This window comes from Nilaparvata lugens, chromosome 8, assembly GCF_014356525.2.
Source record: "Nilaparvata lugens isolate BPH chromosome 8, ASM1435652v1, whole genome shotgun sequence".
NCBI classification, from domain to species: domain Eukaryota; kingdom Metazoa; phylum Arthropoda; class Insecta; order Hemiptera; family Delphacidae; genus Nilaparvata; species Nilaparvata lugens.
In genome coordinates this window covers 20,980,862-20,995,604 of record NC_052511.1, presented here as the reverse complement: position 1 = coordinate 20,995,604, position 14,743 = coordinate 20,980,862, and the positions used below count along the sequence as shown (strand labels likewise).

Genomic DNA, 14,743 nt, shown 5'->3' with positions numbered 1-14,743 from the left:
AGATTCCTATGATCAATAACAGTATGTTGAAACGTAACTCAACCAAATTTTCTCATCTAATGTTGGTATTTATATCATATTTTTAACTCATAAAAATTTTCTCAACCACATTCAACTAAACGATAAATGTAGTCCGTGAAAAACTAGTAAAATGTTTGAAATAAAGTTGATGCTTACTTGGCTGCGAACAATATTCGTCTGCTGCACTTCGGTTCTGTCTTCTTTGGTAACTCCTCTAGCATCCACACTGTCCACGCTGCCCCATCTGCCAGCTGAAAAACAAATCAAGCCAGAAATATAGTTAAAGCCTACATCATCATTCAACAAAACTTCACAAAAGAGTCACAGAACATAAAATCTGAATCAACTTTTCATCCAAAATACTTGGGCTATTTAGACATTTTTTTCTATTTACTGAATTTGTACATTATTTGGGCCTAATTTTTTAACTGAATTCTCTTTCAACTACCGTATTTCATTCAGTAGTACAATAGCTCAATGGATTATAGTTTGTATACAAAAAATCTGGTGTGGTACACTCACACAACTTTCCTTGCTCATTGAACTGTAAGCCTCATTCTTAAACGAGAATAATTTAGGGGAATAACATAATGACGATTGGCGGCAACATATTTGAAACTACGATCAGACTACTGTATATGTGTATATATAATTGTTTTCAGAGCACTTTTTTCTTTGTGTAAATTGTGAAACTCGATGGCTTTTTAAGAGTCATCAAACAGCTGTTCTACAGATGAAATATCTCGACTATGTGTTATTTTAATAAACTGCTCTAACTATCTACCTCATGCACGAGAGGGAGTTTACAAAGTCCATTTCTCAAGGATGGGGTGGACCCCATTAGTTTCCCAGGAAAAAGACTCATGCCAGTTGATACAGCTGATAAATAAGTATATAGGGTATGAATTTGAAATAAATCGGTCAAGTCATTTTTGAGAAAGTCGTGAAAATCATGGTTTTTTATAACTATCAGCCATTTTTCTCAAGAATATTACGGAGCTCCTGCAATTTTCCCAGAAATGAGACTCATGTCAGTTGATAGGGCTTATAAATAGCTATCCATGGTATAAATTTGAAGAAAATCGTTAGAGCAGTTTTCGAGAAAACCGTGAAAAACATGTTTTTTTTTTTTTAGAAATTATCCGCCATTTTTCTCAAGAATATTACGGAGCTCCTGCAATTTTCCCAGAAATGAGACTTATGTCAGTTGATAGGGCTTATAAATAGCTATCCATGGTAGAAATTTGAAGAAAATCGTTAGAGCCGTTTTTGAGAAAATTGTGAAAAACATGGTTTTTTAGTAATTGTCCGCCATTTTTTCCGCCATCTTGAATTGAATTGTAGGATATCATTCCAGATATTACAGTAGCGCTGAGAAGGTTTTAGGGTTGAAGGATTAAAAAGAAATTAATTTTTGTTGATAAAATTGAAAACATCGCGAAAATATTTTTTCTTTTTAATATCACTTCTTTCAGAACCATAGGGTGTCTGTCGTAGGGCCTAATAAGTAAGAATTTCACATCAAAATAACGGGGAGAATGTCTATTGGTATCTGGATAGTTATTATCCGCCCAAAATTATTTATTAATCAATGATTAAGTTTGTGAATATCGAGACATTTCGAATAATCAAATAAGGTATCGTATAAATTATAATCAAATCTACATATATATTGAAGGCCTCTGCAAATCCAATGACAATCACAGTGAACTGGACGTAATCCCATACGATTTTCATGATATATCTGTGATATATCCTTGCAAACACCCCTTTGCAAGTCAATGGTTTTATTCTTCTGCCCAACAGGACTGAATACTCTGGGAAGCATCCCATTTAGATGGATGAATTGGGTGAGAACATACCTAACTGTAATCTCTACCCTGCAAAACGGAAAACATCACTGGAATGTAACTATAGTTTAAATAAATAAATAAATTAATTCAGCTTTGGCTACCAGTCAGCTCGTCAGTTGGAAAGCAACTATTACTTTTTCTATGTTAAGTTTTGAAGCATATAAATTTGAAAATCTACTTTTTGATAATACTTGAGGACTGAAAATTTTGTGAATTGAAGAACTACAAGACTTAACCTATTTCGGGCTATCTAAATTTGGGAGAGGAATAGCACAAGGTTACCTTATTTTTGCTCTTCCCGTCATTTTGATAATGTACTCATTGTAGAAATGAATAAAGAATGATTGCTATAATCTACTCTGGAAAAAACTAGTTTAGATGAATGAATTGGTTGAGAACATACCCAACTGCTGTTGCAGAAGCGCCCGTCGATCTGAGTCCAGTTTGCCAGTGGGCGGGTGCATGTTGGGTATTGGGGGAGGGTGGGCAGTGGGCTTGGTGGAGCGCAGGCTGTGATTGGCTGTCACTTTCTCCAGCTTTGACTTCATCTCGTTGCTGATGCGCAGCTTACCCACGCTGCCTGGGCTCGGTCTAGCAGCGCCCACTTCCAGCGATCTAGAACAAAGAAAATGAAGTACAATCAATTATAATATCAACAAATAATTAATGGTTGAAGAAATGGAAAGAGTATCATAATTAGTTCAAATTGGACAATAGGTCTACACTCAAACATAAATACAAGATAATTTACTTACTTCACAGTAGCATAACAGTGGAAATTGAAATATTATACCACCAGCAATATAATATGCAACATAAAAAAGTGGGTGAATGGGAGATAATAGATGAAATAGTTATGCAAGATTTGTACATGAATTATAAGAATAAATGAATAATAATAATTATATTAATAAAAGGAACCTCTATTTATGAAGGAAAAAGGAAACGGAGAGTGTGATTTCAAAGAAAAACTTGAGTGAAAAACTCTAAAGAGTCACATTGCAAGTTGAAAGTCCTGAAGTGTAACTCTCTTTTGAGAGACAAAGAGGCACATAAGAATCATATTAAGAGTTTAAAAAGGCGACTCCATAAAGAGTGATTCTCAGTGACATGTCAGAGGCAAAAAATAGTGGAGAGCCACTTGACAGTACTTTGTAGAGTACCTACTTCCATCGACTTTATAGAATTAAATAATGGTGCAAAACAAAGAATACAACAGTTTGTGAAATAATGTGAAATTTGAAGAAGATTTTCTAGTATGTTATACCCTAATAATAGTTCATTCAATTCCCTAAGTATTATTTAATTCCCAATAGCTTACTTTCAGAGATAGAGATTTCAGAATTTTATGAAGCAAATACAGTATTGCATTCCTCTGAACATTTACAGAAGAATGAGTATCAATAATATTTGACATACAAACAATAGTTTATTAAAAATTGAAAAAGAACTTACTTGAACGAGCTGCGATGTATATCAGGCGACTGCGAGCTCGGCTGATTGCTGGGCGGCGAGTGGTGGTTGTGTGAGTGGTGATTCTGATTGCTCTGATGATGATTCTGATTGCTCTGATGATGGTTCTGATTGCTCTGATGGTGGTTGACGTGATTCTGTTTGCTGGGCGATGATGCGACCGCATGCGAGTTCTGATGTGAGCTGTGATGCGAACTGTTATGCGAGTTTTGCTGTGACATTGACTGTTCAGGGATTTCGAATTCTTCCCACTCAACTCCGTCAGTTTCGTTCAGGTCCTAGGTAAAAAAAAAAAAAAAAAACAGTTGAAATCAAAATAAAAGCGACCAGATAAAATCTATTCCAATATAAAAATGTTCTGTAATCTGAACATTATCTCTTAGCAAGTCGATATCAGGCTAACCGTAGGTCATTCACATTAATAATTTTATTTGAAGGGAACAGGGGAAAAACGAACAATATTATCAGCCTAGAAGGAGAAGGAGGAAAGGAAGAAGAAGAAGAAGAAGAAGAGAAGAAGAAGAAGAAAAAAGATTTTGTGACTGATAGTTTACCCCTGTGCCCTTCATTTGAGCCACTAACAATCAACACATAGATGCATGTGGAGAAGGCTCTATGAACAAGTAGAAGACTTAGCACCAAGCTCACACATACAGACATGATTATGACATGTGACGGGCGGACAGAGAATATGTAATACACCAATCATAAAGTAACAAGCTATCAGAAGCTATCAACAAACCAATACTCAGATTTGAAAAACCCAAAGTCACTCATGAAAAAGTATTATAACTTCAACATGAAATGATTGAAGAATGAAATATCTAATGTATTAGGTTTATGATGTATCTATGTAGTATCTATGTTTCACTAAGATTATAGCAGACAAAAATATAATTTATTACTTGTTTTTATAAAGAAGTAGATGAAATAACATAGTTTCAAGTGAACATTCTTCAATATTAACAATGTCTATCAATCGTAAATAATAAATATCTATCAATAAATAATAAATGTCTATCAATAAATAAAATTTATTACTTGTTTTTATAAAGAAGTAGATGAAATAACATAGTTTCAAGTGAACATTCTTCAATATTAACAATGTCTATCAATCGTATGAGTTTAGCAGAGTCTATTTATTAATCTATTGGAAAAAATCCGTGGTATGATTCTAGTTGATCTATAGAAGACCAGACGCTATAAACAAGTTAAAAACTCAGATTTCTCCAACTTGCACTTGTAAAATGTTACTACATCTAGGCTTTCATAAAACAACTTAATAGAAGCTGTGAACAAATGAAAAACACAGAATCTCCAAACTCACATAAAAAGTATTCACTTGGACATGAAATGATTAAATAATAAGTATGTTGAATGTACGTTAGTCCATGGTCAACAAGCAACTGTTGGCTGTTGATTTGAAAAAGCTAAGTGAAGCGGAAAGAGTGACGTCACAGAGTCATGCATGCAAGAATGCGCACATGCTTTATTGTTGACGCCGGAAGTATCCAAGTCCTACCAACTAGGCCTACTAATGAATCGATTTTGACCCAATTCTCACCAAATGAAAAACTGCATCGAATCGATAGAGGTGAAATTTCATTGAATTTTTCCAGTATGCTACCAAAGTATGGTTTTATTACTACCAAAGTAACTATATACTTTGGTAGCATAGCCTAATATGTACACTAATTACTCTGAGACAGAGTTTTCAAAAAGCGTTTCGTCATGTAGAACAAAATAAATTAATTTGATTACGTCTAAGGAAATAGAAATACCAAAGTAAACCATAGAAAAACAATTAATAGGTTTTCTCTGATAGCATAATGGAAAGTCTGTTATTAGCTAACTATAGTGAGATTTACTTTACACTCTTAGCATTCATTATAAATAATATCAATGTTTCTTATTCAACCAATGCTGACGGTTCCAAGTTGAAATAAAAATTTAAAAAACTCTCATGTACTATAGGTAATTATAATGAGATTTTAGTATTATTAAAAATAATAATATGATGGATCTATAAACTAGGGGAAAATGTATAAGTATTAAAATAATATTTTCCATGTTGATGTTCCATTCTTAACTACCTACATAAATTATACAATAATATAATAATATTGTTAAACCGTCGGTCCCGGTTGCCTAAAAAGCAGTCAGGTGATGTCAGACGCCCTAAAATTGATCAGTTGCGACCTGAAAACTCTGACACCAGACCTGAGCCAGCCAGGTCACTCAATATTATTATTATTATTATTTATTGATAAATGTTCTTGTACACTTATTTATTATTTTGAAGATTTTCAATTGAAATATGAGTTTATCGGATTTTACACTTGGTGGCGAGTCTGGCGACAATATAAAAGTTTTTATAGTATTGAAAAAAGTTTTGATTTCGTCACATCCACATTTATATGAATCTAAAAATGAGATGTGACAAAATCTAAATTGTATTTTTTCAATTATGAAGAAGTTCTAAAATATCAATTATATTCAACAAATTTTATCAATTTGTTATATGGTAACTTTTGTTTCAATAGGCATAAGCCTAAAAATTATTGCCATATTATCCAAAAATAAATGAATTATCCATTGGAAGAGTTTAAAACTGTTGTTGGACTAATATTTACCTTGGTCATGGAATCGACAGAAGACTTGCGACTCTTGAGTTCGCTGAGGACATTGGTGAAGGACTGGTGAGGCGATCCGGACCGGTGCACCTGGGCCTTGGTGGTCGTCACAGGCGTGCTCTTCGCTTTCGGCGGCGAACCTGACCACTGTGGCGGACTGTCCGGTACCTGAAGCCAAACATATCATTTACTCAACTACCTATTCTTTAATTTATTGCCAAAATTTCTTCCATTCTTAAAAACATAATTCATTATACAAAAATAAAAATCATGTTAATAGAAAGTTTTATGTTTGACAAAATTTCTATGTTAACATAAATACTGAATGCTCAAAACTCGAAATAAAAATATACAATTAATAAAATATTCTAATTGTGGGCCTGAACTGAAAAGTGTGAAAGTGTCAAAGTTAAAAATCTGGGTAATTAAAAAAAAAATTGAATAACTAAATTAAAGTATAAGATAAAATAATAAGAGAAAAAATCAAAACTGGGAATAATTTATCAAAATATTCTGCAGTGAATGTTAGATCTCAGCCATTCAGCTATTTCTCAGCTCAGTACTTCATATGAAATCTTCAAATAAAATATGGAACAAGCAGTTGCTCAGCGAAGGGTTACAAACCCCCGCTCCCTATGAGCCCGAAAAATAAGCCCAAATTCTCCAAGATAACACCCCTCTTCTTCATCAAATTCCACTAGGTGAAGTCTATAGGGGGCCCAACTTTTTTGGTCAACCCCCAAATTTCAAAATCCAGGCTACGCTACTGAAAACAAGTATGTGTATCATACTTGCAATATTGTCATACATGACATCAAAGCCCATCTAATTTTTCTTGAATGTATTCTGAAACTGAAATATTAATTTGAGAGTTGGAAATTTATTCGCGGATTTAATCATCGAATATTTATTTTCATTTATTTGCAATACAAATGAGACTAATGTAATAACATTGGTAGATAAAATCATAAGGTAGTCCGGCTAAAGTGCACGTCCAGTGCCAACATACCTGTCATCAAATTTTTGGTTGGGATCGATTTAGTATGTTATTTTGAGCACAAAATCACAAAAATTAAACGGCGCTCACTATTGTTTTTAAAATAAACTAAGTTCAAAGTAGCAGAACTTTACATGCATTTAACCTATAAGTAGCAGCCATAAGTAGCTAAGGTTAGGAAAAGCTGTAGGTTAGGAAAAGCTTTGGGTTAGGAAAAGCTTTATGTTAGGAAAAGCTTTGGGTTAGGAAAACTCAGATTAGGAATATCATAATTTGATGATTTCAATAATCAAAATGGCTGCTACTCATAGGTTAAATGCATGTAAAATTGTGCTACTTTGAACTTAGTTTATTTAAAAAACAATAGTGAGCGCCATTTAATTTTTGTGATTTTGTGCTCAAAATAACATACTAAATCGATCCCAACCAAAAATTTGATAATAGGTATGTTGGCATTGAACGTGCACTTACACCGGTAGTCCTTGTGCTATTTTTCTTTCAAATTTATAGGTGACAAAGTCCAAGATAAGGTTACAATTTCACGTGTACAATTTTCACCACTCGACTACGGCCACTCATCCAATTATAATACGGTAGTGATGTTATTAGAATAATAAAAATATCTACTCCATCTACTCATATAACTTTGTTCATAAAATAACAAAGAAACTGAATAAGAGAACAGTTGTGATGAATAGTTCATAGTAACATAGAAAAACAAACAAAATGTCTTTACAGGTCACAAGTATAATGTTGAGATTATGAAATTGGAAATGCATGAATAAAATAAGATGATGATCAGCTAGAATGATTACAATGAGTAAAGCTGAGTGTTAGTAAATCTATAAAGCTGGAAAAGCAATGATTTCATAGTATTATATGCTATAAAAAAGCATGAAAATATTATGATGATAGCCTACATGGAAAAAATATTATCCGTTGTTGGTTATCCATCTTGTTTCCACTATTATTATTACTATCGTATTTAATAAAACTTTCAAGTGAAAAAACACTCACATTTTTTGATGTGGCGACGTCCGTTTCGTGCTGGTATTGCACATTTTCAAGCCAAACTGCAACAGAGCAGTCTCTGTTTGGCTTGAAAATGTGCAATACCAGCACGAAAAAATAAACGGACGTCGCCACATCAAAAAATGTGAGTGTTTTTTCACTTAAAAATTTTATTAAATACGATAGTAAAAATATTATGATTTTTTGGAGTTTGCACTATGAACGCAGATAATACAGACTTCTATTATCAGCGACAATAAAATTCGAATAAATGCAAGCAAATATGCAGAGAAGCTCAATTTCTGTAACTATCATCATCAAGTTAATCTCAATCACCAAACCATCAAAAGAGGAAAATTTCCAAATTCTACCCCTCAACTCAGAATTCCTGTAATGCGAGGTCGACTCATTTGTACTTCAAGAGTAATGAAAATTTATTTTTAGTCATGCATTACCGTACTTAAATATAATAAAGGGATTCTTCAAGAATTGAATGACTTGTATATGAACTAATAATGTAAGCAATAGAATTATTGAAACATGCTGTATTAATTTTGAAGCAAGAGTATTATTTTTACAAGAAAAACTATTGATACTCTTTGTAAAATTTCTATCCGAAATACATTGATACTCTTTGTAATATTTCTATGCCGAAATACTAATACCGATACTATACCGAAAATATTTCCGAAATACAGATAACATTTTGGATGGGAGTCGAACAATAATCATCATTTTAAGACATTTAAAATGACTTTTTCATGTGGAAGTGAATTCGAATTTAGATTTGGTATGATAATTACAAAATAGTCGTTTTCTTTATTGTAATAATGACTATACAGGTTTGTATGATACAAGGCCTATTTTACAATTTGATCATGACATTTTACAATTGTATTTATATTTAATTTTTAAAATTCAACTTGAAAATTAAAAAAAAAAATATTTTTTTCAATTAATTTTATTTTTGATCTATTTTACAATTTTATCTTCTTGATTGATCTTGAAGCCACCTTGACCGCATAGATGTTAGTTTGACAGCAGGGCAGAGGAAGCAGTTTGTTGTGTGATGAGAGGCATCAGGCGTGTTACCTTGCATGTTGTAGATGGGGAACTGGCATAAAGCCTGATGTCATCGAAGCATTGGGGTCGAGTGACAGACTACCAGTGTAACTGTTAGCACCAGTACCTGCACAATAACTCCTTCATTTTTCTAACTCATCTCTCAGTTGTCAAATAATTTTAAGATTTTCTTGTCATTTTTGTAAGGACCCTCTAGTTTGAAAGTGCTGGGCCTACACTATCTATTTATTGGATAAAAATGACAAAATCGGAATGAAAAAAAACAGGCGCTAGCCCAAAACTTCTTCTGATCCTGAATTTTTAAGAGTATTATTTCAAACACTTTTTCGAAGTGGGATTCGACGGCAATCAGATCAAGATTTATGATTTTTCGCTTAGTATAAAATCTCTTTCAAACTGAATTTTGAAGCCTACCAAACCAGCTTTCCTATAGAACTACAATTTCTTCGAATGTTATAGTTTTCCATGCTTTTCTGAACTAGAATCAAATCCTGTTTTATAATATTTTTCTTTCAATTTCGAATGTTGAAATTTTTTCAACTTTTTAATCAGAAATTCTGTTCACTTGCTTTTGAAAATTTCGACCAGAATTGGTAGATTAGAAAGTTAAACTTTTCATTTTTAAAGTAATCTTCCATTTACGATTATTTTAATGATTTTTAGAAATGCTCTGATCTCATGTGAATAAGCATTAATGTCAATGACGCATTACTGGAGTTATAAGCCTGATGAGATGATTTTTATGAGCGTTTTCTAGAATGAACACTTGTAAAATGTGGGAAACTTCAATGCATGGAGTGAACATGATCAAGCAAAATTGAATATAAAATTTAATATGAAATATATTAGAACACAAATGGAATGCAAATATGATGGAAAGACAGATAAGTAAGATAATTCAAAGCCATCTCCTATGAAAAAGTAACAAGTCGAAGTTAAACAAAATGATAATTATTGACAAATGGAATTTGAATAAACAATGACATTTTATATTAAAAAACATATTCCAGTTTACCCGTTCAGAAATTTCCAGTGCAGCTTGAAACAAAAAAAAAGAAGAAAATTTAGCGTTTTCTCCATTATATATATTATACATTATTTATATAATATATACTGTTAAAAGCTCAGTGAATAACAATAAATTTATTACGGTACGAAAATCTTGTAAAATAAAATGAACTCAGCATAGATTGACGATAAATTTAAAATTAAGTCATCTTTGATTTTTAAAATTTAATATTATAAAATTTGTAACGATTGACTTCAATACGTCAGTTACTTCAAATGAGTTACTGGTACATTTCAATTTTTTTTTTGGTGGTTGATTTCATTTTAAAAGGTAGGTACGGTAGTTTTGGTAATAAAGGTTGAAAACATTTTGATAAGAAATTAAATCTAATCACCACGATTATTGGAGAGAGAATGAAGGAATGATGAAGAATTCAAGGAATATGACAAAGTTTACCTGGTGTGTTATAGAGCGGCATCAAGAGAGGTGTGGTGGACATGAGAGGAGGCATGACGGGTGGGGGGGATCCCACCATGGGAGCCAGGCTGAACATTGGAGCTTGCTGATTGGCTGACGTTGGCTGCAAATCGATAATAATCACAAAATCAATAAACAATGTAGCATATACAATAATCAAAGAAAATTATATAATTGACTAAATTCATGCGAATGGATATTAAATATATAGCTTAAAGGTCTATTCAATTTTATTACAAAATTGTTGAGAATCGTTCCACAAAGGAAAAATTGATCGTATTGATAGAAGAGAGCATGATACATCTAGTAACGTTGATACATGAAAGAAACATAATTTTGTCACTATCCAATTGTTTTCATATAAATAATAATCAACAATTGAAAGACATTCCAACCTATAGCATTTACGAAAGTTTTCAAGGTATCTGATAGTAGCATATGAATTGAATTATGTTCAATTAATTAACAGATAGCTTTTTTGTAAAGGGTATTAAAAAGTCGTTATTATTGTCAATGAGGGTTGTAGAATAAAGTATAAATAGTTTGTAAAAAACTATTCTTACCTCCTGAGCATTGACTCCTCCAATGCCCTGACCTCCACCTTTGATAGTTCCAGCCAATAAAGACGATTCAATACATTCGTCAGTGAACAGTGAGTCGAATATATGAGCTTCGTAATCAGACATTGTTCTGAAAAATAAAAACTATATTGAAAAACACGTTGAAGGAAGTCTTTTATTTAGATTTACAATTTATATCAACAAAGAACTCAAATCCATTTTTCAGATATTGCTACTGATAATGATGGTTCTTAGTGACTTTAAGGTAATGACAATACGACAATTTATTATTTATTAAAACCGTAATTGAATACTTTATAAAATATAAATCCCTTCTTCCTCGCAATTTAAATTCAATTGTAAATAACTATCATTTAAGGCCCACTGCAAATAGATATGTCACATATCACACCAATATTGAATGTTTAAGGAAACAGTTGATCTATATAAGCACTAAAATAATAAACCTTATTCCGGACCACTTCCTCATAGACTCTAAGATTAGTAGAAAAACTAAACTAGAAATAAAAACCTGGACATACAGTAACTTTTTCTTCCATATCGACGTATGAATCTCGAGATTTTTGCTCAAACTACTCTTTGCAAGGCCAATTCTTTTAAATATTTTTGTTAAAAGTGGACTCGTTTACAATTTTTGCACATTTTTTCTCTTTTTTCCTACTTTCTTCTCCAATACTTCCTTTTTCTTCTCCTCTTCATCCTTCTTTCCTTACTTTTATTCAATAAATTAATATAGAGGGAATAATTTATTACATGGGAAACCATAGTTGGCTAGGTATTTTTCCTCCTTTCTTTCTTTTCAGCACACCCCGCCATGAAGCTTGATTTTTATTTCATTGGAAATTTATTATTGATTGTGATTCTTTTTGTGTTTTGATTTCTTTAATGTATATATTGTATTGAAATAAAAATTGATTGATTGAATAAGTATTGGAGGTTCGGGAAGGGTACCATTATACATTTTAGTTAGGCCTACTTGTTACTACAGTAACAATATAAATTTTATTATGATTTGAAAAATAGATTTGAAGTCAGCTTTGAACTTACTTTGAGCCTCCTTTGATGGATGCCGCCAACGATCTAGCATCAGACAGCTGATCGAGCACTGGACTGAACAGATCGTCCAAGAACTGGTCGACGTCCGATGCTTGTGAAGGCACTCTCACTCTGCGCACATGCGATGCTGCCAAATAAAAATATTAAAAGTTAGAATCAAATTGAATTCATGAAAAACTATTTTTACAAACAAGAAGAATGATCAAACCTTGATAAATCAAGAAACATCTTGAAGAATTAACACAATGTTTTACAAAGGGTGAAAAAATAACATTTTCTACCGATTGTAATTTGCTGATTTAATACTAATTCTGCATTGGATTTTAAGAGATGTCTATATTCAATAATATTGAATGTTTAAATAATAAGTCTACAAATATAACAACATGTGCACTATTCCCACATCAGCATTTTTCTTAGTGAGCTAACATCCTTTCTTTAATCTTTCTACTCCCCCTTAAGAGGTATTCAATTCTCTCACCATATTTTGTATTGCGATTTTTTTTGTGTTCAGAATGGTACAAATGGAATCAGTTTTTCAAAAAGAATTTTGAATAGCCTACTGACTTTTTAGCGTATACCTCGAGACTATCTACTTGTTTTATTATCTCATTCTGTGATTATTATTATTACAGTTACTCTCTGAGAGAAGGCTTGAGACTATCACCCAACGCCGAACTTTTAAAACCCGCCACCGACTTGAGCTACTGACAGTCGGACACGGCTATTTTGATTGAAATTGGAATAATTTTATTGCCGTATTCAAATAGAAACAAGGTATATATTAATAGTCCAGTCACGAGGTAGTGAAATGGAGCCGGAAAGGGTGAAAATCGGAAGATATGAGCTCCAAACGATTAAAAACGGAAATTCCTGTAAATTTCTTTATTGACTCGTTTTTTGAAAAAAAAACTGTCACTCAGGAGTCAATGGAGATAGAAAGCTCCAAATTATTTTATTTTTGTTATCTAAAAAGAAGGTGTGGGTGATTTTTCTGTCCGATGGCTCGATTTGGAGAAAATTGCAGAAAACTGCAAAGGAACAGAGAAATCCGAAAACAAAGGAATCCGAAGTTTTTGGGGCACCTTGTAAAAAGCTCCAAGGCTAGTCAACTTTCTGTATTCAAGTTGTCCTACACCCTAGAATTACAACACTTCACATGAAAACATTAGCGTGTTCAGAGTTTTTTCCAGCAAAAAGTACCTGGTGACTTGACTATAATAATAGATGGATTGATTATATTGACTGACTATAATGATAGATGATTGTTTGCTAGACTGACCGAGTGACGGCGCCTCACTAGTATCACTCAACGCCGAGCTCTTGACTCCGGTCTCGGATCGCTCGGACTGGGCGCGACTGGTCTCGATGTGGGCGCGACTCGAGTGGCTGCCGGGCGCAGCTCGCTTGCCCGTGTACTGCGACTTGATGAATCGCGGGTGACCGCGCATCATGTAGCTGCTGCCCTTGTCATCCTCGCTGCGAGTCGCAGACAACTCCGCAAAGTCGAACTCCAGCTGACTGTGCGAGACTAGCACGTCCGACGATGCACCTACGAACACCGACAAATAGTAAAAATAAATAAATAACTTCACAAGACAAAGTATTGTAAAAAAACTGATAAAATTGGGAAGTTGGATTAAAACTGGATTACACCAAGTGAGATCGTACAGATCAAGGTTGATCCGGAAACAGTTGTAAGCAAAAAGTTGATTGGTGGAATACAGTAGTAAAGAAAGGATAACATACGACCATAGCAACTAAGGACTGAGATTCCCTGCTCTACATAAGTGTTCATTATTACGGTCAATTCATTCTTGTTCTACTTAAGCGTATCATTCCTAATTTTTTGTTGCGCTAAAGTTGTTCTTTTCCATTTAATAAAAACTTTCAAAATACTGTTGATTCATTGTGCTTTATAACTACATACCTACCATTGATTCTTCAATCCAATGCACTGGATTATCAAATTGATACAGCATAGTGTTAATAAAAAATTATACAGCTTAGTACAGTAGTTACAAAATATGTAACAGATACTGTGCAATCTTACTTTAGCTCGAATTATTCTGCACTTTGTTTATATAAGACTGTTGTGTTTGAATTCTCTACAGTGTTAAATGTACATCCAAGAGCTCGTAAGACATCCATGAACAATTCAATTTGATTGAAACGTATCCTACTATTATTCTATTTTCACACTCTTTAATTTGTATTACAGTTTTCGACGTTAGAATAATTCAATCATCAATACTCTACTGTATTCAAATCAAATCTAATCAAAATTAGATTGAAATAACACTTGAAATATCTCATCAGATTAAATTGTCTATTGAATGTTTAAAGTCATCTGATTGTAATAATATGGATATAAATTATAATCTATAATTATATCAAACAGTGTTTTATACACAGCATTAAATTGAAATTATGAATTTAATATTGGAGAGTTCAAAGAAAACAGTATGGAAGTGCACATTTTAATTTGATAAGATTGCTTATTAAAAGTCGTGTATCATCACAGTAGCAAAGCTATTGCAACTCCCTGA

General features: G+C 32.8%; 1 protein-coding gene across 1 annotated transcript in view; it reads right to left on the bottom strand.

The window, feature by feature from the left end:
* The window catches only part of LOC111050683 (unconventional myosin-XV), a 122,253-nt gene that overhangs the window by 27,891 nt on the left and 79,619 nt on the right, over window positions 1–14,743 (bottom strand). The window contains exons 18-26 of the mRNA XM_039435088.1: window positions 13,477–13,746; window positions 12,186–12,321; window positions 11,121–11,247; window positions 10,537–10,660; window positions 9,086–9,177; window positions 5,981–6,148; window positions 3,330–3,625; window positions 2,278–2,489; window positions 178–272 (exon numbers count right to left, since the gene is read on the bottom strand). Coding sequence (XP_039291022.1) covers window positions 178–272; window positions 2,278–2,489; window positions 3,330–3,625; window positions 5,981–6,148; window positions 9,086–9,177; window positions 10,537–10,660; window positions 11,121–11,247; window positions 12,186–12,321; window positions 13,477–13,746 — 1,520 coding nt within the window. The remainder of the gene's footprint in view (window positions 1–177; window positions 273–2,277; window positions 2,490–3,329; window positions 3,626–5,980; window positions 6,149–9,085; window positions 9,178–10,536; window positions 10,661–11,120; window positions 11,248–12,185; window positions 12,322–13,476; window positions 13,747–14,743) is intronic.